The sequence below is a fragment of the Alosa sapidissima genome, chromosome 8 (assembly GCF_018492685.1).
Source record: "Alosa sapidissima isolate fAloSap1 chromosome 8, fAloSap1.pri, whole genome shotgun sequence".
Lineage (NCBI taxonomy): Eukaryota > Metazoa > Chordata > Actinopteri > Clupeiformes > Clupeidae > Alosa > Alosa sapidissima.
In genome coordinates, this window is record NC_055964.1 from 3,490,067 (window position 1) to 3,517,702 (window position 27,636).

Genomic DNA, 27,636 nt, shown 5'->3' on the forward strand with positions numbered 1-27,636 from the left:
TTATTTCATTTTATTCAAACTCTTCTTCCAAAGGAGTGCGGATCAACATGGGAGCAGCTTGAGGTGATTTCGAGGTGGGAAGAAAAGCTAGAGAGGTAGCCTACGCTTGGCTATGCGGGGAGACCAATAAATCAGCTGGCCAGCAGGCGCAGCGTGGTTGCTTCACAATCGCCGGGTCAGATCCATAACCCCGCGACAGCTGACCCGGGGGAGCTGACCTCTCGCTCGCTCTCCCTCACTCAACACACCGGTCAGAGGCGCACCGTTGCCGCCTCCCTGGCCTCCAGAGAGGAGGCTCCAGCTTTGTGGCACCCCACACCTCCCCACCTCCCGCACACATGAAAGAAGACCAAATTCACTGTGGACCGGACCTTGATGCCGCTTTTTTTTTTTTTTTTTTTTTTTTTTTGTAGATTTTGAAATTCCGATTTTGGTGAATCCTTGGACACCATGGTTAAAACAAAAACCTATGATAATCGACAACAGACTCTTTGACTCTCAAGTTCTCACACCATTGTTCAGGCATTCGGTTTGCTCTGGTCTCTGTGTTCTCAGCTGATTTTAGCAGTTTTATTGAAAAAAGATACATTTTGAAATCATGCAAACAAGAGTCAGGGAATCCAAGTTAAACATTTTCCAGAAGCTTTTTTGCCCAATACAGCTTAACACATGATTATCATACACATGGCACTGTATTAAATGCATCTGGGTCCAAGCTTAGCTTATGGTCACTAAGCTTTTGTCCTTGAAAAATAAAGTCCACTTGTGCTGGACTTGTGCTGCAAAGGTAGCACAATCATTCATCGGAATACAGGTTCAGAGATGAACCTGATTATTGTGTATTTGTCAACATGTTTTACTGTTGGCCAAAACATTTAAAAATAATCTTTGGTGTTAGTCTTCACTACTTTGGGTTGTGCTTTTATGTTGGCTTCTGACATTTCACAATGATACTTTGTACAGTTTTGTCAATAAAAAAACGATACACATTAGATCATGTGACATTACAAACAATCACAATAGCACTGAAAAAGTGAGTTTGGTTTGTCTCTGAATCAGAGAGAGGGCAGCATGTGCATCAGCAATGCAACATTAAGCCATCCGCAGATCACAACACAACTCAGCCATAGAGAATGAGCTCTCGTGTAGGATGCTGAGGTCCAATCTAAGTCTGACATTTACCCTGAAGAGGTTGAAGGCATGGTGGAGTTTTTGTTGTAGAAAAATACTGTTTCTCTACCTACAAACAGTTCAGCAACCACATGGACAGTGTTTATAAATATCCCATGTGTTGTCCACTTCTGTTGGGAAGGTCTACACAGCATTCATTTTGTTCTTTACTCTTCTGGACACAAATGCATTTTATTCGTATGTTGATCAACTCTGTCTTTTAACATGCCTTTGAATAAGACCTGTGATGTTTTAAGTTTAGAAACATTTTTATTTTTCAACAACAAAATTCACATGCTGTGCCTTGAAAGAGAAACCAGCCCTTCTTATTATATTTTGTAGTAAGGACTAGCATAATCTGCATTTAAGCAACCATGTCTGCTTATACTTAAATAGTCTCTTCAGCATTACATTTAAGAGCAGGGCCAATCAGAAAACATAAATAACAGATTTAAAAGTGCCAAAAGCATGATATGGGAGAAATATACTATAATTTAGAATGTACATTTTATAAAGGTGGTGTGTGTCATGTTTCCTGTTTTACTCACTGAATGCATTTCTCATTCATTTATTGGTGGAATTAAAGTGTGTCCTTTTAATTCATGCTCCTTTGCCATTGGGCAAAGGTTGTGCATTGTCAGTGTAGTTTTTAAGCATCCAATGCTCTACAGTCTCTTTGGTTTTGTAACACTGAGTGTAAGACACCAAGATCAAAAGCAAAGAAACCACTTTTTGCACTGTTTGGATTTTTTACTGTCCAACCTCTTCTTCACAGAGCTGAGAGTCATAAATAAATATTCTGCTCTTCCCACATTTTGTTTCTCCCAGTATCACCTCCCAATCCCCCTCCTGCCTCCCCAACCCCCCATCCATGTCCAGTCTCCTTATCTTGTGCCAGGATCAATATCTCTTAACATCTTACTTATTTTATTACTGCTTTTGGTTTTCCGTGGGGCTGATTGAGAGTTTCTCAGAGGAAATCTTTGGTTTTGCTTAAGTGTCCGTGACATTTAATCATGATTTTCCTTGCAGTTTAATTCCGGCCAGTCAATCAGCTAATCCACCTCGATTGATTCGCTGCTCTCACTGATGGGCTTGCACTCGTTGGGCATCCGCTGGTGTCTGCTCAGCTGCGTGGCCTGTGTGAAGCTCCGGTCGCAGCGCTCGCACCTGTACACACACACATACACACACACACACACACACACAGAGAGAGAGACAGACAGACAGAGCGTTCAGTGCCTCATCCTCACCTTGCTGCTAATGACAGCTGACACATGAAAGTGGCTAGGATCCTGTAGGGCCAGAGGGGTATAATTGCAGGAGCCCTGTCTGAAGGGGACCTGGGGGGGTGATGACGGGAGAGGGGCCCAAGTGATGCGTGACACAGGGGTCCTGTCAATAAATGGCAGAGGAAGGGTCCCCCAGGAGGGGGCCTGTCCAGATAAGGGCCACGCATCATTGTCACTTACAATAGATAAAGAACAAAAAGAGATTTTCAGTAGGGGGGGGGTTACTATCAAAGGAGAGAATCTCCTTCATGTAATAGCACAGGGAAGGAAAGGAAAGAAAACCTTTGGTATACTCTCTAGTTAAGCTAACAGAATACATTCAAAGTCATTTTCAAACAACAGGACTTTTAATGTTTAAACAGGACAGTATTAATGACACTTGTGTGTCAAGGTGTGTTCATTAGGTTACAACACTGTAAACGTCAGGACTGTAGCTAGTATATATACCCTGTGAAACAAAATGGCAGTCAAGCAGACAAGACACAAGTAGAATGAGCCAAAGCAGATCTAAATTCTTACAGCAGAAAGACAAAACTGCCAAAGTTCTGTTGAGCGGTGCAGAATAGTTTCAGTGATGCTTTGCAGGGCCAGGGCTAGAGTGGAGAGAGCATCTAGTCTCCCTGACAAACAGAAAATGCCATCTTTATTCTATCAAGCATATCAGCTCGATGGAAATAACTCAGCCCTATTGATTGACTAAAGATTGGTGCAGTGTATTCATTAATGTCTTTGTGCCCCTCTTCCCCTCAGGAGCGGCTGAAGTGCTGATGACACGTTTGTGTATCACTGATTGCTCATTAGAAAGCTGATTTGTAACTTGGCTGCACAGTGAGCATAAACATAGACACAAACCCCCGCAAACACAGGCAACGCTCCTCTTTCAACAAACACACACACACACACAAACACACACAGCCAGCTCACAAACAGGCCTCCTAGTAGATATCATAGTCATATGTTCAAAAGAGCTTTAATACTATGTAAGAATTTGATTATAATTGCAACATTCTTCAGAATGCATGTACGCATAATGGAGTCTGATAAGCCCATTCATATCTTAACTCCTCAAAAGACGCACTACAGTAAGTAGATTCCTATGTCAAGCAAATCTAATCATTCAAAACAAGATTTATGTATTTGGTTTTTGTTTTAAAGGCATCTCTTAGCCTTCAACTACAGTGCACCAAGCCAATTGTGTGCTTTCAGGCTTAGCCTGAGTAACAGATGCATTCTTCCTTTTGCACAAAAATAGTCTTTTCTGATACAGCACAAGTAAAGACAGTGAAAAACAGACTCCAGCTGTTCCACAGGTTCTAACACTCCAGCTTTATTTCTCTGATGTGGTGTCAACATTTTAGGAGTAACACAGCACACTAGTAAAGAAATGATTTCATGGTAGTAGGTCATTACAAAGAACACTCAACACATCTGTATTTAAATAACCACATTAGCTATTAGCTATAGGAATCATTATAACAATAGGGCTGTGATCATTTAAGTAGATGTCTACATATTTTTGATAACTAACTGTAATCACACAGGTCATGGGAAATATAAGGGGTTATTAGATTCAATTTAAGTAACATCTGTTACATTAACAGAAATCTATTTTCATTCCAACCTTTCAACCAAATGTGTCTATTGTAGTATGATGGACAGTCCCTCTAGTGCTAGCTGGTGTGTGTGTATGAGCTTAGCCTTGCCCTTTGCCCACCTGAGCTTTGAGAAACTGCTTCATGCTCTGTCTTGTCCTGTGATGTTTGGAAAATGTATTATTTAGGAAAACAGCGAACACAAAGGAGAATGTTGCATATAGTGTGTGTGTGTGTGTGTGTGTGTGTGTGTGTGTGTGTGTGTGTGTGTGTGTGTGTGTGTGTGTGTGTGTGTGTAGGCGTGCATGCGTGTGTGCGTACGTATGTCTATCTGTCTGTATGTCTGTCTGTATGTCTGTCTGTCTCTGTGTGTGTGTGTGTGTGTGTGTGTATTGGTCACATGTGGTGGTCGGTGAGAGGGAGAGTGAGTACTCACTGTTACTTACTTGAATGGCTTCTCCCCAGTGTGTGTGCGGATGTGGTTGTTGAGTGTAGTTGCTCCAGCGAAGGCTCGGCCACAGTAGCCACACTTGAAGGGCCGGTCGCTTGAGTGTGTGACCACGTGGTTCCGCAGCTCCGACGGCTGGGAGAAGGACTGTGAGCAGTGGCCACACTGGTATGGTCTACACACACACACACACACACACACACACACACACACACACACACACACACACACACACACACACACACACACACATATACAGAGAGAGAGAGAAAAAGGGGGTTAACCCCCATGGCTGTTACCATGGCACCATGACCCTTCATCAACAATGAGATGTGGTGTTGCGTTGAACCATCCATCACTGTGCACTCAGTTCACCAGCACAGGGCTGAAGCACACAGTGAGAGATAGAGAGATTTGGATTCTCTCTCATGCTTTGGCCATGCACAAGACAACACCAGTTTCTGCTTATTTACTGAAGTCTGCTGTCTAAACATGGGGAAATATACAGAACACTGAAAAGCACCCTGATAGGGTATCATGTCACTGAATAAGACTATTTCTCTGAAATCATCTATTGTCAAATGACATTAACATAAACATAACATAACATAAACATTAAGATCATGCTATTTTTTTCACAAATCCTCAGATGTTCATGGAAGTATTTTTTCTCAATTTCTCAAATCTGCTTTCACTGTGTCTTTTCACCTTAGCAGAACACAGAATCGGTAACAATTCAATAAAAACAATGAACTGAAAGAATAATGTTTTGTACCACCCAAATCATGCCATGACCCAAATCCTGTTTCCCCTCACTTCAGTTTGTATTCTGTGCCGCCTGGATCACAGGGGCTTGGTGGCTGACATAGAGCACAATTTACTGGAAGGTTTTTCTGGGAGAAGATGCATCGATTGTGAATATTTTAACGTGATTAATGTGTGCAAAGTATTTACTATGGCGGCACTTATGATTAATGTGGGTGTATTGTTTATTGCAGCTCTGGGTTTACAGGAGCGCAATACAACAGATAAATACTTCCTGTGCCCAAATGGCCTATCATCTCTGGGAACTGCTTCAGCTACACTTCTCCCTATGATACTTAAGGCACACACATTGCTAAACCTACAGCACAACAAAAACGCAGCATTGTTAAATTAACCCAACACCCCCAGGCCCTGTTTCTGTGTACTCTTAAGTCCCTCACAGTCCCAAGATCATCCACTTGCTCTATACACTGCCATTATGGGAATTAAGATATTTATGATTATAACTACAGACCTATGAAAGCAAAGAACATTGCACAATGTAATCCCGTAATGTGAATCAAGCTGTCATCAGATGTGAAAGTTGAGCAATTTTGTGCTAGATTAAACAAATTAATTGGTTTTCTTAACATGTACTATATCTGTGGACGAGCAAATGCTCTCCTGTCTAGATCAAAAGTTAATGCACTCCACTGTGACAGGCTGATCTATTAAAAGCTCTTTATCTACAATAATTCACACGTAGAAGTAATTCCAGCTTGTCCTTTCTGCATTAAAACAAAGCTGTTTCAGTTGAACTGTCATAAATCACCCCACACTTTGCGTCAATAATGAATCAATGATCAACAAAATGACTCTTCAGAAAACATTTAATCCAGATCCACTGAGGAGCTCCACACCATCGATGAAACTATTAAACGTTAGTGGGCAGATAATGCACTTGATATTCAAAAGGAGGTAATTAAGTGATAGGAGATAGACAAAAGACCACATAAAAGCCAGTCAATGGAAAACGGTGTTGCTCTTCCTGATAATTAATCTCACCAGTGAAAGATGAGAATGAACTGTGATCATCAGCGTAATTGGGACATAGACATCCTCTCAACTCGGTTGAATATTCATTCACAGTGCAGCTTTGAATATGTCGACTGCATGAAGAGGCGTGAAAAAATGCAATATGATGCGATTCTCTATTGATCTGTAAAATTTCTGGGTGCTGGGCTACAGTGCATTTTTTACAGCTTTCTGGGTTCATTTCTGCAATACAGATGGTCGGCAACTTTTACTTTCAAAAGAACCATCTTCTTTGACAAGAAAACAATCTGTCTGGAGCAGCAAGTTTGGCCTTCATTCTCAGCCCAGTCTCAGGGGTGGTGAAAGCAAAGTTCTCCAAGCACTATAAAGTATTTTCATATAAGTTAATTTAATAATAATTTAATATATACTATAAGTTTTACTGCAAAGATTTTGATAAATTACCATTTCTAGTTTGGGAAAAGACCACTCAAGCCACCACGGAGTTTGGTAAAGGGACGTCAGGATGTGACATGACGCATTCTAGTCGCCAAATAGTAAAACCATTTCTATGTTTTCTCCACATTTTGCTCAGTGTATAGGATACATATTTTTCACAAGTCAATAACGTAAGGATGGCTTTAAGCTAAAAAATGATATCAAAATGGAAAAAAATAGTTTATTAATTTCCATTTTTAGACAAAGCCAGGGAGCCCCTAGAGTGGGGCTAAAGAGCCGCATGTGGCCCCTGCTCTATAGCTACAGTAACTAAGCGGTACACAATATGGCCAATTTGTCTCCATCTCCTACTCCATCCCCAACTCTTGCAACTTTTGTGTATGTAAATGAGTGTGTTCATGTGTGTGTTAGTGTATATGTGTGCTTCTCTGTGTGTGTGTGTGTGTAAGTCGTTGCCTGGGACTCGTTGCTAAGGGCTGCTTACATTTTGTGATAGCGCGCCTTCAAAATAGCTGTGCTTATATGCGCTTTTCACTTTAAACCAGGTTTTTCTGGGTGAGTGGCGTAATGATTTTTAGTGGGTGTAAGATAACGATTATTGGATTATGCACCTGACCACACCTATTTTTTTAATTGACACGCCCCTGGGCGCAATGTTCAATTGAACTGAAGCCCATGGTGAAAAAATCATCACTGCCTTGAGTGTAAGATAGGAACAGCACTTGTGTCGTGCTTCCCGCCACGTTGAGCCAGGTGTAAGATAGGGCCCATAATTACAGTCATTCTTAGACACAGTTATTACAGTCTTTCCCATTAGACACTAGCCTGGTATCACCAGACTCATGGGCATACCTGTCAACATTTAGCTTTCCAAAAAAGGGAGCTTTCACGTTTCATACACGTGTTTCAACAATACATTTTGGTCGTTGCTTTTACCTTACCATTACCTTACGCATGCCAGTTATGTATCCACCAGCTGCCTGCCTGCAGCCTACTTTTAAAACTCCAAAGCTGCTTGCTGTCAGATTTGGTTCCGAGGGAACAAGTTCAGTGTATCAACAACACTCAATAACAGTTTATGTGATGTGTTAATCAATTCAATTCCCAACAATTTCACAACAGCTAGTTCTGGAGTAGGCCATTCAACTAGCCCGCTTGCTTACGACGAGACTCAGCAGTTGGCACCCGCTTCCTTATTTTGGTTTTTGGATTGCCAGGGTTTAGCCTATGACAAAACAGTTGAAATTGAAACTAAGTAATCGTGTATGTGTAGGGTGTATTTCATACACAACCTGGCAACATGAATGGATCAATGATTTTAAAATGAAGTTGGATGGCCATGCAAATTACGGGAGTTTTCCAGGAGAAATAACAAAACGGGAGGGTGCTGGGAGATGACCTTGAAATACGGGAGAAACCCGGGAAAAACGGGAGTGTTGACAGGTATGCTCATGGGTACTCTCCATTTGGAAATGTTTCCAACCCTAGCATCATAATCGCTGTACTTTGTAATAAGACTAATGGACAAATGAAACGTTCCGATTTTCTAGGCTGATTTGACATGGAACTACTCTCATTCCTGCATAATAATCTGCTGCAGCTCAAACTTGTTGCTGGAAGTTACAGCCTACGGGGACTATTTTCAGGTGCTGCATGATATCATTGTGCTGCTGCGCCCATGGTACGTTCGCAATGTTCCTTGATTATTACGCCAGAATGAGAGTAGCCTATAGTTCCATGTCAAATCATCCTAGAAAATCACCACGTTTCATTTTCCGTTAGTCTTATTACACTTTCTAACTTAAGAAGAGACACGTTTTAAATAGGAAAATGACTGGAATTCTAAGTCACTTTTAAGCGTGGTGCTAGCGGGCGAGATGGTAAAGGTCTAATCCAACTCAATGATCTATGCTAGGCTGGAGAACGGCTGGATGAACTGGAGAAAGGTAAAAATCAATTGTTTAACTCAAGGGGAGGTGGAAAATGAGCGTAGTTCCCCAAATGGTGGAATATCCCTTTAAACAATCGTTTTTTTTTCCTAGCTCGAGTTGCTGCAGCCAACAGCTAAAGCAGTCAGGCAGCTACAGCGCTACACTCTGGGGGCATGAACACGGGGGCTCATGAACATGCCCCCAGAGTGTAGCACCCTAGCTGCCTGGAAGCTCTAACTATTGGCTGCAGCAACTCAAAGCTAGGGAAAACCAATTGTTTTTGTTTTTTATAGTACTCGGTGATCTCGGAAAACAGACGTCTAAATATAAAAGAATTTGGTATACAAGCCCTTGGCCTCTTCTTTAGTGGTTTTCACAATTTGTTTTCATTTTGTTATTTTGTGGTCCCTTGAGAGTAGGGTGACCAAACATCCCTATTTCCCGGTCATCTGACTTTCGATCTTTGGTGTCGAACTATGGAAATATGGAAAGCTGAAATGATTTTTCATATTTAATTCCTATACACATTTTTCCTTAGGACCCAATGTGTTTAATGTCCTATAGTGATGACTGATGACGTAAAATATATATTTATACTATATTTTGTCCATATAGAGTAGGAAAAACATCAGACCCAATCCATGACAAAATGGCATGTGTATCACCATCATGCCACAGGAAACCATACCGCTTGTGTACTTTCTGTGGCTTAGCTGGACTGGACCATTTTAACTTCACCACAACTTCAAAAGTAGTGGTCAACAAATTTGGAACATGAAGTAATACAGATGACTATGTCTAACTATAGAGATGCACTGCTGTCAACTCATGCAAGGTTAGGTAGGAACATGAATTTATAGTATAGGACTGAGCAGATGTCTACTTGACTGGCACTTGGTAAGCATAAAACAGGGCACGGCACGAGTCTCCTATTTTTCCTGTACATGCAAATGCTGTATGGCTGTTTTAGAGGTATGACTTTTGATATGAAAAAATGGCCCAGGCCCTTTCCTGCACACAGTGTTATGTTGTCTCTGGAGTGTGCATTGTCTCTCCTTTAGTCAGATTGGAGTATATCTCCTCGGGTTTATGTCCTACAGTGAGATGTGAGTGTATATTCTACATTGATTGATAGGCCTGAGTTAAAATGGAAGAAAAACCCTCTTGCCCAGAAAAATAGAGGTCAGCAAAACAGATAAGCAAAACGATTTTCCCCTCGTGATGATATACTAGAGTCATTTATCTTAGCCCAAATGTACATATAAACTAAACATCAATAAATATGTATAAGCCGAAGCCATAAACCACCAAAGGAGCCATTTTAAACAGATGTGCTGGGTCATTTGCTATGAGCATAGGCTGAGCCTCCAAATATCAACACATCTAGATTCCCTTGTTCAGCTGAATTTTATCTCCACCCCAGGGTCATAAAGTTAACTATTGACAAACACTCACATTGACTTCAACTCTAGGCTATCTGTGCCACATTTTTCTTCTGTATGAATATTAGTTTATTGAATAAGTGGCATCTGTTTTCCTCTGCATCACAGTTAGAGAAGGTATTTCTCTGTGACAGGGCCTGCTGATTAATAGGTCTATATGCGCCCAAGAAAAATAGAGCTAAGCAAAAAAATTCCAATACACCCCACACCGAATTTAATTAGGTTTAGAGATGTTACACACTGTGTTTGAACCCTAAAACTGTGACAGCTGGTCCAGCAGATTTCCTTAATACTGTAGTGGAATGAGTTAGAAGTGTTGTCTGCGGATGAATAGCCCAGCATCAGCAGGCCTGATACACATGCTTAGTTCACATTATTTACATGGCTACCAGCCATGCAGCCTGCTGTCAGGGGGGCAGAGGGCCGCGCCGGGCCGCACCACGCGTCACAAACCCTGGGGAGGAAGAGTAATGGCCGGCCTGCTAAGTGACTGCACACCCATCTGGGTCAGCCGCAGCACACAGCTTACAAGGGGCTTCAGATCTTACATGAGAACTCCAACTCCACTGCTCAGAAATGCTGCACCTGAGAGAGGCTGTGCAATACACTTGCTCAGAGCCATTGTGAACAAAGGAGCAAACACAGGAAACAGCTTCCCAGCTTGTTTGTTGAAGGCTTGGTCTACTCAAGTGAAGAGACTGTTGCAAGGGAATGTTGGGAATGTTGCATGGGCCTGAAAGCAGATTTGGACATCTCGATTGTAAGGGAATACATTAAAAAAACACTTTTTGTAAAACACAAATGTCTGCTCAAGATCTGTGTCTAAATTGCAGCCAGGGGTTATATGTCATAGCCTATAAGCCCTGCTATGTGTAGCCATGCCAGCAGGGCGGGTGGGATCACTGTGCAAAGTGTTAGCCCCTCTGGTCTTCTAGGCTATTTAGATATCAAATCTCTGGACAGAATCCCACACAATAGACCTTTGGGAATTTCTCTTGCCTGGAGGGACTTGTAGTTTGTTGGTGAGATGGAGCTCAAAGGCTCTACACTGATGACTACTGGTTATTGAATCCTGCACATCAGCAAATAACTTTAACAGCCATGAGCCTGTAACAGCCTCATTTCACTAGTTTGTCCATCAAAGCGCTTGATTTCATATGCCAACAATTAGCATGCTTGGTTGGTAGCTGGACGACGTCCTGGTATGCCTTTAGTGAAGATCACATGCATGATGTCCGGTGACACCCCTCTCCAGTGATGCACTGGAGTGTCACAACGTGGCCAGCTGAGGCCAGTTCAAACCTCCTATGCAGAGGTGGGGTGAACGAGAGCTGTCAATGCTCCTGTCCCTGGACATCTAAACGGAGGCATAACTTCTAAACTTCGGACGCATAACTTCTCAACATAACGTTTCAAACTAATGTTTTCTTTATGTTCTTGTATCACTTAAAGGTACAGTCAGGGATTTCACGATTCCACCCCAACATTTTTTTGTCACATTTAGCAATCATCTCCTTATGAATGGTCTGTAGGCAGCCAAGGCTCCGAAAACTAGAAACAAAGTGGGGGCAGCCTATCTAAGCTAATAAATGTAAATATCAACATACACGACTTCCTGCACAATCCCCGACTGCACCTTTAAAGGGGCCTTTTCGCATCGTGCCTAACAACGCCCCTTAGCTGTCCTAAAATCATTGGGACCTACAGCCTACAAAAGAAACACTGTAGTCACACACAAAAGAACAAAGATAATGTTAATTATTGTAAATTCAGCCTGTAGCAACATAAACAGTTTGTCAAGGAGTAAAAGGACTTTGGTCTACCAAATCAGCTCACTATAGGGCTCACCTATATTACACTCCATGTAAACCATATTTCATTTTTATGTTATTATACATGATATGATAAGTAGAAAGATTATATACATATCAAAGTTAGGTTCAACTTTGATTAGATGTGTACATCTCCTAAAACGGATCCACTCAAACCAACTTCAAACACTAATACAACTACTATTCTGAACTGTGACTTTTTTGTGCAGTTAAAAGTGTCAGCACTTGTGACATAACAAGTTTCATGTTTCAGAAAATAGCCCAGTGTTTATGCCTATATAAACTGTTGACATCTTGTTAATCTGACTAAAGACATAAATACTTAAATCTACCAAATGTGCCAGGGGTCTTAAATATATGCCAGTAATTCACATGCTGACTTCCAGCCAGACACAATGACATGTTCCTGGTATGCCTGAAGAAAACAGGATTCATATCAATAGTGAGCGCTACAGCTGCTATTAAGTACATACACTGTATGTTAGCTAAATCCTGAAGGATTAGGACTGTTTTTTAATGCTTTGGGGAAAGAATTTGTCTTTCTCTGTTGAAATTGATAGGTTATTTTCTATTTTCATGGTAAAGACAAGTCAACCAGTTTTTCAACAATTTCTTAACATGAAGACTTATTGCACGTTACATTAAAACTAAAAACTTACTTCTACCTATTCACTTCATCCTACATAATTTAGCACCAGGGAGCATGGACCTGCTCTAGGGTCTGGTGTATAATCAATTATGTATTTCAACAATTTCCCAGCAGGGCTCCCTATGGAATATATTTAGTGTCCTTTTGTATGAAAATGAGCTAATTAGGAACATTTCACATCACTGTTATTGGCTTTTGATCTCCTTAGGCTAGAGATGCACCGATTGATCGGCTGGTGACCAGATTTGGACGATTTTCATGTGATCGGCCATGACCGGCGACCGGCCGGACAGTCTGAGACATGCCGATTTCGTGCCGGTCAAATGCACTCTTGCACCACACTTGAAACATCACCACCCAGCTGAGTTTGCAAAGTTTGAAGAAGCTAGCAAAGGCCAACACTCAGGACTGGATGTACAAAGAAAGCGTATTCTATGCACAAAGAGCGAACGCTGTGCTTTGCCATATTGCATGGAATTTGGGCTACTAAGATGTCACTTCATTATGTTCATAAACAGCACTCATCACCGCCCTTCCCCGCCCCTCTACAACACTAATTGCCCACAGCTGAACCACAAGTGCAGTTGGAGTTAACCGATTGTGACATTAAAAAGAATCAAAGTTTAGCGATCATACATGATAATAGGATGTCAACAAGCAGCAACACACAGAGTAGGCCTAGTGGTTCTACTCCACTTAAAGAAATAGGATACTCGAACTATTATACTGCACGTAGACTAAGGCTATGACTGGGAAGTGGATGTTGTGACAGTGAATATACGAAAGTTTATTCGAAAGGCAAAAAAAAGTTAAAGTTGCTTTTGACATAGTAGCCTACAATGAAGAAAACTGATGCTCTGAATACTTATTCAACTGTCTCTGAAAGTTTCTATAATTTACCCATTTAACCAGAATTACACCTGTGGCGGAAGTTTTTCACCGCAAAACAGACACGCTGTTTTCACACATATGCAGTCAATCGCTAATCAATGGCTATTAGCACTTCTCCCCTGTGTTTGCGTGATACTCCCACTTTTCATGCATATGAACATATGGTCCATGGCAGCATGTTCAGCATCTGGGAAGCATTATAGTTTGATGCTGCAGCTTAAGTTAGACTTGAAGAAGAATCTGTGTGTTGACCTATACCTACGTACACCTATACCAGGGCCTTACCTGTCTGGGTTCTGTGGGCACACGTGCATCTGCAGTAGTATGCGTTGGGTGAAGGTCTTGAAACACTGGCCACACTTCCAGAGATGCCAGTCACTGAACTCTGAGCTCAGCTGGCTGGTGGAGGTGGGGCTCGCTAGCACACGCTGGTTCTTGGAGCCCATCTGGTTGTAGCCGGAGTCAGCTGGACCACCCTTGTCCATCAGAGAGAAGCCTCGTGGGCAGGGCGAGTGGGGGAAGACCATGGAGCGCAGCAGGACGCCAGAGGATCCCCCCTTCCCACCCTTACTGAAGGGCTGGAGGCTCTCCTGCCGGGACATCGCCTCGATGACAGTGGCGGGGACATTTACTGTGGTCATGAACAAGAGGAACATGCAGACCATAAGAAAGCTGTACAGACCAACAGATAAGCAGATGAATGGCACAACAAGACAGGTACAGATGTTAAGCTTTGATTTTGGATTGGCCATTGCAATCCCACAGAGGGACATCATTTGTTGCATCGACATTGGAGTCATTTCCTTCAGAGACATTTCCTGCAACTTAAGCTGTTTGTTTTTATGCAAACTCCTGTCACTTCAGCAGCTTCATACTTTCCTTCTCTCATCCCCCTTTTTTGTGTACAAAATGGCTGAGCCAAATGTCTCTTGCAATGACATCAATGACGGTAAAACGCAATCATCAATGCTTTGCAAACCAGCGCCCAAAACACTTCTCTTAAGTTGCCATGAGCAAAACCATGTGCGTCCTTAACAGTAGTTTCTAATGAAAACTCAACATGGAGGAAGTCCCCACCATGACAAGTCATCCTTAAGAAAACCACACTCCACATTCCAGCTATCGCAACATGCTGTGTACACAAACACAGCACCGCTACACTGTAATGTGATACATGTGGGATGAAGACTGTGGCATCCTTATTCAATAAAGTCTGCTCATCTAATGCAATAAAACTGAAATCAGGCTTTTTTTTCAGAACTTAGTTTCTATGTAAGATCTTTGATCACTGGTAAATTTCAACTGGGATATGTGTGATTAAAGCTAACTTTTGAAAATGTGCATGGATAGGACTTTGCATGGGAGAGGAGTGCATTCAGTTCCCATTGAAATGTTTTCCAACATACTGATTTATTGAAATGTCACTTAAAATGTATGTTAGTGTATGATAGTGGAAAAAGTAAGTAATCTTTTCATTGGTAAAACAAAAGACTCCCTCTACTCAGTTTTGTGATGAACAGAACTTGATGACTACCAACTACTTTTTGTGCTCATATATTCTTTCTGTAAACGTAATATCCTAAATAATGTCACTGCACGGACACCTTATATTGCACCCAGCACAACACCAAGATGAATGCAAAATAAAGTGGTTCTTGCTCTGGTATTACAAGCTAGAATTTACCACTGTCAACAAAATGTTTTAGAAACATCATAATCATTTTACCGAAAAGTATAGATGCAATTATACAGCAGACAAAGTTAGATTGATTTTAAACCCACCAATGAACTGCAATCTATTAACAACTGAAACAATGTTCTCCATTTTCATATAGTTAAAATATTGCAGTCTTAGGTGCCCTCACGGGCAGACTGTCAACTCGTTTAGGTGTGTCATCTTTGTTTCAAACCACACACATCCATGTCTAATCTCAGCCCTCAGTCTCAAAAATTACAAAATACAAAATTACAAAGTAGTCACAAATATCAATTTAATAATAACCAGGTAGGCTAGCTTTGTCTACCATGGTGGATTGAACTGTACTGGGGTTGTTGTCATTTATTACACAACGACAATTTAACAATTTCATATTTAAGACCTAAAACCACAAAAATGTCACAAGTGCACTGATCATCTCATAATCAGCATCTGGTGGTATGATTGGCTCAGAGGAAGTATTAAATGACACACATTCAAATCATTGAGCTCAATGTACCATAATAGTATTTGTTACAGTTGCTTACAGTAAGGAGTATTCGGCCACGTTCACATGTTGCTTACAGTAAAGAGTATTAAGCAATGTTTACATGTTGCTTATAGTAGGCTAAAGAGTATTAGGCCATGTTACATGTTGCTAACAGTAAAGAGTATTAGGCCATCATGTTACTACATGTTGGTACAGTAAAGAGTATTAGGCTATGTTTGTTGCTAACAGTAAAGAGTATTAGGCCATGTTTGTTGCTAACAGTAAAGAGTATTAGGCCATGTTTGTTGCTAACAGTAAAGAGTATTAGGCCATGTTACATGTCGCTAATAGTAAAGAGTATTAGGCCATGTTTACATGTTGCTAACAGTAAAGAGTATTAGGCCATGTTTACATGTTGCTAGGAGGGGCACTTTTAGCGCAGTTCAGGTATAAAAGCCTCTGTGCCTTCTTGACCGTGGTCCACTCAAATGAAGCCATTTGTGTTTGTGATTATGTTTATACGCACTGTCACCGTCCACTCCAGTGTGAGTTTTATGGCTTTCTTCTGCCCTCATTGTTTGCCACGTTCTTCATGCACAGCATTATGTCCTCAGGATAATACTGCATGCTCAGGAAAACAGTTTACATAGAGTGGCAGTCGTCTAAACAAAACTGCAACCAGACTAAAGTCATAAAATGTCCAATGTGTAAACAGAGAATTGTCAAATGTTGTCAGTTGTCCAGGACCTCCTTCTGGTAAATGAGCACAGAGAAGCCCAATGTGAGCTGTGAGAGGACATGAATGATGACTTCAGGCCAGGAGATGAGTTAGTGATCAAATGTCTTCAAAACTAGTACTAGTAATAGTATACAAAGCAGTGGTATATATAGAAAATACAATGTTGCATGTCCTAAAAAGGAATGTGTTAAATACCCAAACTAGTGGTATGTTTTCATTATGTCACGCTGCATAATGAGTATGATATCTATTAAATTACCCACAATTGATGGCCATTTCATCCTTTACTTTCTTTTAATGTCCACAGTGGTTTGGACTGTTGGTTCCATTTCAAAACACACTAGCCCAACATTAGCTTCAATTCATTTTCAGATGTTGGTTATTTGGTCTATATTTAATATATATATATAAATCTGTGTTAAACACAAGTGAGTAATGTACATGACATGTACAACAACAGTGGTCTACCAAGCAATATACCACTGTAGAAGACAATTCCCTATGAATCCCAAATAATGTGATGATCAGTTTTTTCGATGTTTACTTCTTAGAGTAATTGAACCATCCGTGAAATTAAGAATATACATTTCTTGTCCATTAAAACACTTTCAGTGCAACTACATGGTCTATATTTGCTATGTTATTGCAGCCGGCCAGTGTTGTTAATCGCAGTTCTACTATCCCTGCCACTGCCCAGCTACCTGGTGAACCTGGACTGAAGAACTCACTTTTTCAACACACAGCCATGCCCTTGCCAGCCCAGCAGTAAACCCTGAACCTGAAAACTGATTGTATTTATTCTACAATTTGGAAAATGTGCAGGGATCACAGTGGTGACGCCTCAATGAGATTTTCTGGGCACCGCTTAAATAACAACAGCAGATGTATGCCCCTGAACTTCACGCCCTTTGAGGAAATGACAAAAAATGAAATATTCACATATTTTCTGTGTTTTCTTGCTCTCATTTTCATCCAGCCAATGCCATTCTGGGTTTTTAAAAGCGCTGTGATTTTCAAAGGGTGTAATTACTCTGAAAACCCCCTATAGTCCTCAACAATTGCTGATGTTGTTATGAAGTCCATCTTTCAATCCCTACCAGTCCAGCACAAACCTTTTTTGGGTTATTTCATCTGCAAGTCCAAGGACCAAATAGCAACACAGCCTGTAACTGCTGTCCATTAGCTCATATAGAGATAATGACAACCTTTTAAAATCAGCACATTTAAAAAAAAAAAAACGTATACAAATAAAACAACATATTTCATTAAACATAGCGAATTTTGCTGGGATATCCACCTGCTTTGTGTCACCCAATTACATTTCTGGATGGAGTAAAACGGAGATAAACAACTGTGTTAAATGAATAATGTAAGCAGATGCAAGGTTAAGAGGATATTAGCCTTATCTGGCAGCATATCTCCACAGATGTTAGATCAGATAACAGGAGAACATGCCTTCAAAAAACTTGTATCAAAGCCCCTTGCCAAAGAGAAAGATCCAAGTTCAGGATGACTGATGACTCACTGATAACCCCTTCTCAAGATTTGTGGACTGAGGCTATTTTTGGCATCAACTACAAGCACTAAACCAACATTTTTACAAAATCTGGCTTTTCTAATTCCATGGCATCCGTGAATTAGACTGTGAAAGCATTTGATTTCTCATGTTCAGTATCACACATTAAAACATATTTTTTTTAGATTCACAATTATTTAAAAATCATTTCTCAACCAAACGTCACATACAACCCAGCAATGAAATAAACAAAAGTGTCCATTATCATTGTGTTCATCATGATCACCAACAGGGAAGATCAGCACACAGAAGTGAATGCCACAGGAGGCCAGAGAGGAGGAGATGACAGAACGGAGAGGCCGACAGACAACAGAAGGAGGAAGAAAAGGATGGAGCATGAAGGAGAAAAGAAGAGAGAGACACAAAAAAGAAAAGGACAGAGGAAGAGCGAGAGCGGCTTACGGTTTTCATCCTGGGCGATGCACTGGAGAGGGATGCCAAAGAAGGAGGTGTAGCTGTCGTTGTACCAGACCAGCAGCTCTGTCCCTCGAGGGATGTCCATGCAGGCCTGATAGAAAATACATGACCTGCAGGAAAGGGGAAGAAACATTTATTTTCAGTTCTTTTCTTCCCATGTTTCCATGACCTGACAGGAGTGCATGAGAAATAGCCTCTCTATGACACTGCCTTGCATACAATCCAAAAGCCTGTTAACAGTCAATACTTCAACATTAATAAGAAGAAGAATGCTACACACCACTGACATTATGTCACTTGTTCAAAATGCCTCTACCCTCTGATTAATTTGGATGAAGGGCGACATTTTTCCTTTTAGTAGAGGCACAGTGCTAAAAACACTGAGCAATGCCGAGACACTTGGTGAGGGTAAAGTGTGTCACATTGATGCAACACTTATTTAATGAAGCACTCGCAAAATAAATGACTTCTTGCATGTCTGTGGCACAGTGGGAGGGTTGCTTTGTCACCACAAAGTGACCCCTGGCAGTGATAACGCAGAAATCAATAGGAGTCTGTGGAATCTCAATATTTTACTCTGTGGTGACGATAAGTAAATTCTTCTTTGAACCTTCCTTTTTTTCCTTGTCATCCTGCGGTTGCCAGATTTGTGGCATAAATATACATAGTCATGTATTTAGGAGCATGTCTGCATTGCAAGTTAAAAGGGAAAAATGTCCATAAACGTTTCAGAAAAGCGCTCCTTCTGCGTCAACAGAGCTGCTGAGGTCTGTGAATTTTATTAATTCTTTCCACCACGACATAAAAATAAAACAAGGACGAGCCCATAAATCACAGCCATCTCATAACCTGAGAAAAACAGGACCAGAGCGCGGGCTTCGTCCCCCTGCATGCGCATGTCTCTCAGTTTGGCCTCACTTAACATAAACACTGCAGCGCACAAATAAATGGACTTGCACTAAATGACTCAGTTGGCTGCTGAAAGAAGGGCTGTTTTCTGAGCGATGGGTGGTCCTACACACTTTCGTCGGAGGGGCGAGAGACTGTAAATGTACACGCCGGCTTACAAGCCTGCCGTCACTTTCAAAACTCGCACAAATCTCCGCTCGGGCCAGGCACATCAAAGCCGTCGCCAGGGCAGCCGTTTTTTCTCTTCTTCTTCTTCTTCTTCTTCTTCTTCTTCTTCTTCTTCTCCTCCTCCTTCCTCCTCCTCCTCCTCCTCCTCCTAGTCCTCTCCTTGTTGGATACGATTTCCCATGTTGACATGTATTTAGTATTGTGGTTGGATGAGTCATAAAGCCAACGGTGGGGCGTCCTGAAGAACACAGAGCACAGCACATGCCAGCTCTTCGTACCGTCGGAGCAAAACAAAACAGCCATGTGAGGGTCGATCAATCACGGAGCGGCTTTGAAGAAGAACTCCACTCGAGATATTTCAAATAATAACATATGGAACTCAAAACAGCTGAGTGGGAGGGCAAACAGACAGACAGGAAGAAAAGAGAAAGAACAAGAAAGAAAGGATGGAGGACAGAAAGAAACAGCAAGGGACTAAAAAAAGAACGAATACAGAGTCAGACATCACCTATAGCTGGAACTCCTGGATTTGTCAATGTGCTCGTTTTGTTTGGTGTGAACAATATTTACATAACTGCATTGAGTAACTTCAATCCCACAGCTAATCAGGAAAAATACATACATACATACATATATATATATCACATCAGTGTAAGACATTTTTTGAATATGACAATGTATTTAAGCAGATGTTTGTGCAGATGAGTGTGTTGTCTGTGCACTAACTGTAATGCCATTGGGGTAGGCTTTGCTTGTTTTATTTTGGGCGGTGTTGAATGTGTGTGTCCGCATAGAGAGCAGCATGTGCATGTAACTGTGTGTGACTGCTAAGGGATGTGTGTTTCTTCATGGTTATGTCAATAATACATCCTGCACTAGCAGCCGTTAGTCCTCTAGCATATGTATGGATGTGTGTGCACATTACCTGTACTGAACCACCATCATATTCTGCTCCCCACAGTGCCTGGCACAGCGAATATAACGCATCCAACTGGACTTGCTTGGCTCATTGCCATCAATAAAGTGCTGTAGTGTCCCCTCCTGGTCATAGATCTATATAAACACACACACACACACAAACAAGACGTGTGTTAGGATTCACTGTTGCAGCAAAAACATAAAATACCCCATTGTGTTGAACAGGCCTGTGGATCTGAGCGACAGCCAACTGGAAATATTTAATGTAGTCTTGGCATATTCAGTCACTCCTCCTCCAAGAGTGCATGATAAGGTAACCAGCTCTGGGGGATGAACCACAGGTGCACACGCACACACACACACACACACACACACACACACACACACACACACATAAATAAAATGTGTTCTGCTTTTTTTAGAGGAGACAAGGGCTCTGACACACTAATGTACTGGTTTTTACTGGTTTTTAACACTGACAAGGGGCGTGAGAAAGTCTTTTCAACTCAATTCATACTGGCATCCAGAAGACTTGATTTCATTTCACCTCTTGCTCTAGTTTATTTCTCTCGTGGCTCGTCACAGAGGTTTGAGTGAGCAATTCCATCCTGTTCGTTTTGTTTGGCAGAGAGAGAGAGAGAGCTGTGTAAAGCTTCACTAACAGATGCTACTGATAGTGCTCTTGATTCTACTCTAACAGACCAAGAGCAACCCTAGATGTCATTCTTTCTCTTTACTGATTCAGTTCAATTACTTTCAAGCTTTCAATAAAATGGTCCTTATTGTTTAGTAGAGTGAGGTATGTGAATGTCCATTTCTGCGTACGTCCGTTCTGTTCTGCTTGTACAAATGTACAAATACAGCACAAATACCAATTTTCTTTCTGTTAGCAGAAAGCAAACGTTGTGCCTTGCCATATTGCATGGAATTTACAGAAATTTATTGCAAACACTTTTCATGTGAGGTTTGGTCATACATGCGATACCATGTTTAAAGGCGCATGTAACATCAGAAACAAGGGGTCATTTCTTATTACACCTGGCCCTTAGTGTACATGTAGGAGATTCTGACCACTGTGGAGCAGTATTGTAAGTGTGTGATTCCACAAATTCTTTTTGTCTGTGTGTGTGTTTGTCTGTGTGTTTGTCTGTGTGTGTGTCGTGTGTGTGTGTGTGTGTGTGTGTGTGTGTGTGTGTGTGTGTGTGTGTGTGTGTGTGTGCATTTGTGTGTGTGTGTGTGTGTGTGTGTGTGGTGTGCATGTGTGTGTGTGTGTGTATTTATCAGTATTACAGATCGCTCTGTTTGTAGGCTGTGTGTATGAATCACGAGACCTGTCAGTTGAGGCCTGGGCAGAATGGATGGGGTTCCAGGACCTCAACTGACCCTGGTGACCCCACAGAATCTCCGACATCCAGTTTGTCTGCTCTGATTCCCCTCCTGGATCCTCCCTACTCCACACTCGGCCTCCACCAGCTCTGACAGCATGATAGAGCACACAGACGCTCACTACACACACACACACACACACACACACACACACACAAGTGCACCAACTCACACAGACACAAGTGTATTACACATACGCACAGGGACACAGGAGCAGACAAAAACAGATGCACAGATACACTCCTACACAGATACATGGACTCGTACACACAAACAAACACAATCACAAACACATACATCACACTTGCACTTGGGCACACACACACACACACACACACACAATTTCCAGTAGCTGCTCTTCCTTCTATCAGAATAGCTATGAGGAGACCAGGACAGACTTTACACACAACATGAATAAATGTGTACCTGTATTAATTTCAGTTACATTCAAATTAAAGTTATTCTGTCATTCTGTAATCAGTTACAGAATTCAACCACTATTTGTGTTCACTTAAGTACTGACACTTAAGTACTGACACAGAGTACCTCTATGCCCTGGCACAAACTCCACACCCCACACAGGCACGTGCATTAGAGGGCAATGGTGGAGATGCATGCGGCTATGCTGTGCTGTGATCTGAAATGATCAGAGGCTGAGCCGCTGAACCCTTCCACTCCTCACTCTCCCTGAGGGAGAAATGGCCAGACTGGAAAAACTCCTGACAGACCATTCATCCCCCCCCCCCCCCCCCACAGTGCTCACGCCTGACCTGTCAAAACCCTCTGGCACCTCCTCTTCCCACAAGTCCGCAAACGGATGGTCAGACCTCCAGCCTTATCTTCCAACATCAGGGACAGATACATCATCGATTCTCCTCCCAGTCTGGCAACCACCCTCACGCATCCGACCAGGGACAAATCTCCGCTTTCTCCTCATCATGTTTCTAGCAGCTCTAATTGAACAGCACTCCAGTAAGAGCCTCTCCCCCCTTCACTCCAGCCCAGGAGCAAGTCTACTCAAGCTCTTCTCCTCCCACGTCAACCACAGCTCCATCCATCTCTGGCCCTCTCTCACTCTAACCCAGGCCCAGGTCTCCATGTCTACTCTCATTCCAGCCCTCAGTCAGGGATCCAGTTGTTCCCACACTCATGCGCCATGGCACAGACAAACCCAGCTGCACCCCTGTGCTCTCACTGACCCAAACATATGATATAGGCCTCTATGTGACACTACATAGGTCCAGCAGAGAGGAGAGTGACCATTCCTCCATATTCAAAAGAAGGCATCAGAAATCAAATGAGCCTGGCTATGCACTGTATATGCAAGTCTGTGTGTATTTACTTTGACTTCCTTGCTGTTGAACACAAGCCTATACTAAAATGACATCACTGTTTACATACATACTCTCATCTCATGTCTGCGTCCTGCTCTATTCCATTCGAATATTTCTCTGAGAGGCAACATAATTCACTTGTGAATAAATCACTTTCATCTGGGTTTAATTTACATCAACTACATACTGGGGTCTGTGCCAGGCTGCTGCATTCGAACAGACACTAACAGCCCAGCGCAGCACTTGGGCATGGGAACCCACTGGTTTGGGAGTACTATTTTCAGCCGTAGACTCTTAAAATATATCAAAATGAAATATTCTGTATGCTCTAACAACTTCTAAAACATGTCGACAAGAGAAAAAACAACCAATGATGATTCCATATTTAGTTTGAAAATGGACAAGGGTATGGAGAAGCTGGGTTTTCCAGGAGGTAGAGAGAGATAATATACAGTATAACCCTGTGGAAAACACACTTTGATTGATGGCAATCGCTGCGGCTTAATGCACTGAGTAGGGCAGGTTAGTTGCAGCCCTAAGTAAGAATTACAGTAAACACCCAATAAAAGTGATTTACGCCCACATGGGCCTCCCCTGGTCTCCGACAGCTGTCCAGCTGGGGCAGCACTGCAGGGGCTTCTGACCACACAGACAAGAATTCCGCACAGTGATTACATTTATTCTCATTCAATATCACATTTTGCATTGAGTTGCATGGGCATAAAATAGTAATAGATGCTTCTCTCATTTGACTAAATAGAGTAAATTGAGTTTGCTTTGTGAGTGTGACATTGGGGAAGTAGAGGCTTTAGGGGGTTTTATCAGAGCCACAGTGACAAGTGGTGAGTTATTGTTCTGAAAAGAAGCATCAATGTGGCATCCACAGTGCCAGTGGTGCACCGGAGTGGAGGTGCTCTGTAGCCCGGTGCTTTGGCTCAAATTCCACATGAAAAAGGGCTCTAAGCAAAGTCAACTTGGTGTGACCGGACAACAATTGAGGAATTATGGCCGCTAAAAGTGGCTAGACTAGACTAGACCAAGGAATGTATCCAGGAACTACAACAATGCTTCCAGCTAGCTTCAGCGAGCAATCAGATACAGCCTTGTCTAGAAAATCTGCAATTTCCACGAAGAAATCTTCAACAGCTCTAGACAGTATTATTTTTATCCAAGAGACAAAATAATCTATGGTGCCAGATGACGGCCATGATGGATGTGGCTCTGCCGTGCCCTCTGATTCAGCACAGCCCCTCCTGCTTATTCATGTCCAGCCATACATGACCTTGAGCCATCTCACCATGCAAAACACCCCCTCCCACACACACACACACACAAATAATGACATCTCACTTTATGGAGGAGGCCCTGTTTATTAGTGAGGCGAACCCTGTCAATAGCATTGCTGAAATCTGTCTATAGCTCACTGCGCCAATCAATTTTGTAAATGATTGCAATAATCAGGGAAATTGCCTAATTTATAAATGTGTGAGTGCAGCGCTTTAATGACCTCGGTCCAGTTAGTGCTGAGGACACTGAAATCACTCTGGATCTGTTGTTTATACATGATGCCATATGGACTTATGGCTGCGTTCTTCGTCGTCTCCATAATCAAGGTGGACCCCCTGCTGGGATGTCACTGGTGCCATAGGAATAACACTTCAACTGCCCTGATCAATAGCCACCACTGCCCCAGCAGATCCTCTCTACATGGTGGAGTCAATGGTGGAGTAATTCCATAATGAACCGTGTTATGAACCCATTTTTTGCAAACTTCAAAGACGCCTAGTAACTCACATGAGGGAAATAGAATGAGAAGATCAAAAAGAACACACACTGGGAAGACGAAGTAATTAAAACTCCCTCTTTCCAGTTCAGACACTTTTCTTTGAGTGTGCAAGAAAAAAGGATCAAAATAACAGGGAGATAGATCAGGGCAAAATGGAGATAGAGAAAACAACGCAGAGACATCAGAGAGACAGAGAAAGAGAGAGAATGCAATTCTCTGCTTCCGTGCTCCTGAGTCATTGATCAGAGGCTGGCGAGCTGTGTCTCCACCACTGCTTCACTTACGGCTCGATCTCTCCATCCCAATAGCTACGGCTCACTGATTGGGTCCTGTCACCCCGGCGCCTGTAAATCCTCCCACAACAGCTGAGCATCAATGCCACAGGATGGAACAACAGAGGGAGAGAAAAAGGCAGAAAAGGCTGCAGGACAGAGTACAACAGCAGGACGGAGGAAGGGATGGAGAAAGAAACAGATTGAGAGGAAAGAGAAAGTGAGGTGTGAGAGAAAGTCAGGCTAAGGGAGAGAGAGAGAGAGAGAAAGTGTGTGTGTGTGGGGGGGGGGGTGCAGAAACAGCCACAGAGAGCCTGACCTGTCAGCCGCTTGACCTTGTGACCTTATTATAGCAAGTAAATCAGGCCTCTGGAGCCATTAGAGTGGGCAGTGGGCTCTCAAACAGCCCCCACTATGCCTCCATCCCCGTCAGAGCCAGCACAGGCCCAGACACGGGGTCAAGCAGAGGCGCACACGTGGAACACTTTGGATAATGGAATTTGGGCTCCTTATCTGGGGAAACACTTAGCCACCATCTCCCCAGTCCAACTGGCATGTAAATGGGATGCATTGATCGGAGGTGGTGGTGGGGTGGGAGGGTGGTGTGAATGCATGCATCACACCAGATTATAATGCAGTCTGTTATCTCCTCAGGAGGATTAAAACCAAAGTGCCATGAACACAGCATATTGTAGCTAGAGAGAGCTCTCTGCATGGTGCAGTCATTGTACAAGCTGTGTGTGTGTGTGTGTGTGTGTGTGTGTGTGTGTGTGTGTGTGTGTGTGTGTGTGTGTGTCTGTCTCTGAGACAATATCATCATATGATCATAACTTTGAGTTGCATACAACTCTGGAGGGGCCAATGTATGAAGACAGCACTAATACGTATTTTTTCTGTCTGCAGAAAGCGAACGCTGTGCCTTGCCATATTGTGTGGAGTTTACTAAGCGTTCACTTCATTAGGTAAACAGCGGCCTCACCGCATCACTGCCCGTTAACGTCATTTGCGGTGCCCACAACTAAACAGTATAATTCAATCACAAGCGCAGTTGAATGGAGTCAACTGATGACAAGATTAAAAGGAATCAAGTTTAGCAATCATGAAATAATATAATAAATGATAACAAGATATCAACGACATGAGAGATAATGCAGACCAGTAGTTTTGCTCCACTTTAAAAAAAAAAAAAAATGGTGTTCTGAATACTGATTCCCTTGTCTCTGAAAGTTTCTCATATTGACAATTTGGATTTGCTTTTAAAAGGCAAAAATGATTCAATGCAAAACAGACATGTTTCATACGTCGGAATAACTAATGATTAATAACACTTCTCCCATGTTTTGCACAAATTCCCGCGTTTCCCTCGACCTTCCCATAAATTCATATGCATGAGTAAGAAAAGTGCCATTCGCCATTCTGCGCTCCTGTGGCAGGCAAAACACACTCTCAACCATGTGTGGTCTGCTCATACATACCATGTTTTAAGGCAAACATAACGTCTGGACCAGGCGGTCATTTCTAGCACCACTGGGCCTGAGTGAGGATTCACAACAAACAAGTGAGAAGATGAAGATGAAGTGAAATGTGGGGAAGGATCTGAGTAGAATGGGGAGCAGGGGGCACCTCCAGGACTCCATTAAGCTGGGGAAGTCAGAGCAAGAGATCCCCTCTCCTGCTGTCATTTCTGCACCCTCACATGAATACAGAGCTAAAGCAGAATGTGACATATGAGGAGGGAATGAAGGTGGAAACTAGTCTATACCTCATTTGGTTTTGAATTTGTGTCATTTTTTAGAACCTACACTGACACTCCTGTACTGCTCCCAGTCTCCCCTTGAAGTGCCAGATTTAACAATGCGCTACAGAAGAGGCCTCTCAGAGTGCTGTCAGATTCACTGCTTAATGGGCAAATCCCTAGTCATTACCGCTATCAAAGCACGCTTACTGACGAATGCCCCATTTCTCAGGCACCCATCCAAAACAGTTGCTGAGCTGCCACAGAATGAAGTCGGGCCCTGTCACAGACTGACACAGAGCTTCCCTAAACAGTTATGACAGCTGTCACCGCGCATCCACAACCAAATAAAGCCAAGTGATGCCTACAGGAAGCCACATGATGGCTAAGAGACTGGAATTTCATTAATTTATGTTGAATCACTCAATCAAGTGTCACTAAGGTCTGTGGGAATTGGAAAGTTTGACTTTGATCTAGGCTTAAAGGGTTGTAAAACACCCAGGCCTACAGTGGGCAAAAGTGGTCACTGGTTTAATCAATCACCATGGGCCACAGTTCCCAAAGCAGAGAAGGGTTTTCACATTTTCCCTGATGTACTAAAAGGAAGTACATCCTGAATAATAATGGAGAGACAAAGAAGATCTATAGTGCCTTTTTCTGTCAACCAGTGTGAGGTTTACTGACAGAATGTTGCTGTGTAAATCATGACAGAAAGAGATTGTGCT

At 42.3% G+C, this 27,636-nt stretch overlaps 1 protein-coding gene across 3 annotated transcripts in view; it reads right to left on the reverse strand.

Moving 5' to 3' along the window:
• Positions 1-1,593: 1,593 nt before the first annotated feature.
• Positions 1,594-27,636, reverse strand: part of prdm6 (PR domain containing 6) — a 35,348-nt gene continuing 9,305 nt past the window's right edge. The window contains exons 4-9 of one of the 3 annotated variants that reach the window (XM_042101112.1): positions 20,406-20,533; positions 18,389-18,513; positions 13,771-14,116; positions 4,501-4,677; positions 4,177-4,213; positions 1,594-2,340 (exon numbers count right to left, since the gene is read on the reverse strand). In XM_042101112.1, the coding sequence (XP_041957046.1) occupies positions 2,254-2,340; positions 4,177-4,213; positions 4,501-4,677; positions 13,771-14,116; positions 18,389-18,513; positions 20,406-20,533 (900 nt within the window). In that variant the 3' untranslated portion in view covers positions 1,594-2,253. Of the gene's footprint in view, positions 2,341-4,176; positions 4,214-4,490; positions 4,678-13,770; positions 14,117-18,388; positions 18,514-20,405; positions 20,534-27,636 lie in introns of all 3 variants that reach the window. The other 2 variants (XM_042101114.1, XM_042101113.1) reach the window with 2 other exon arrangements.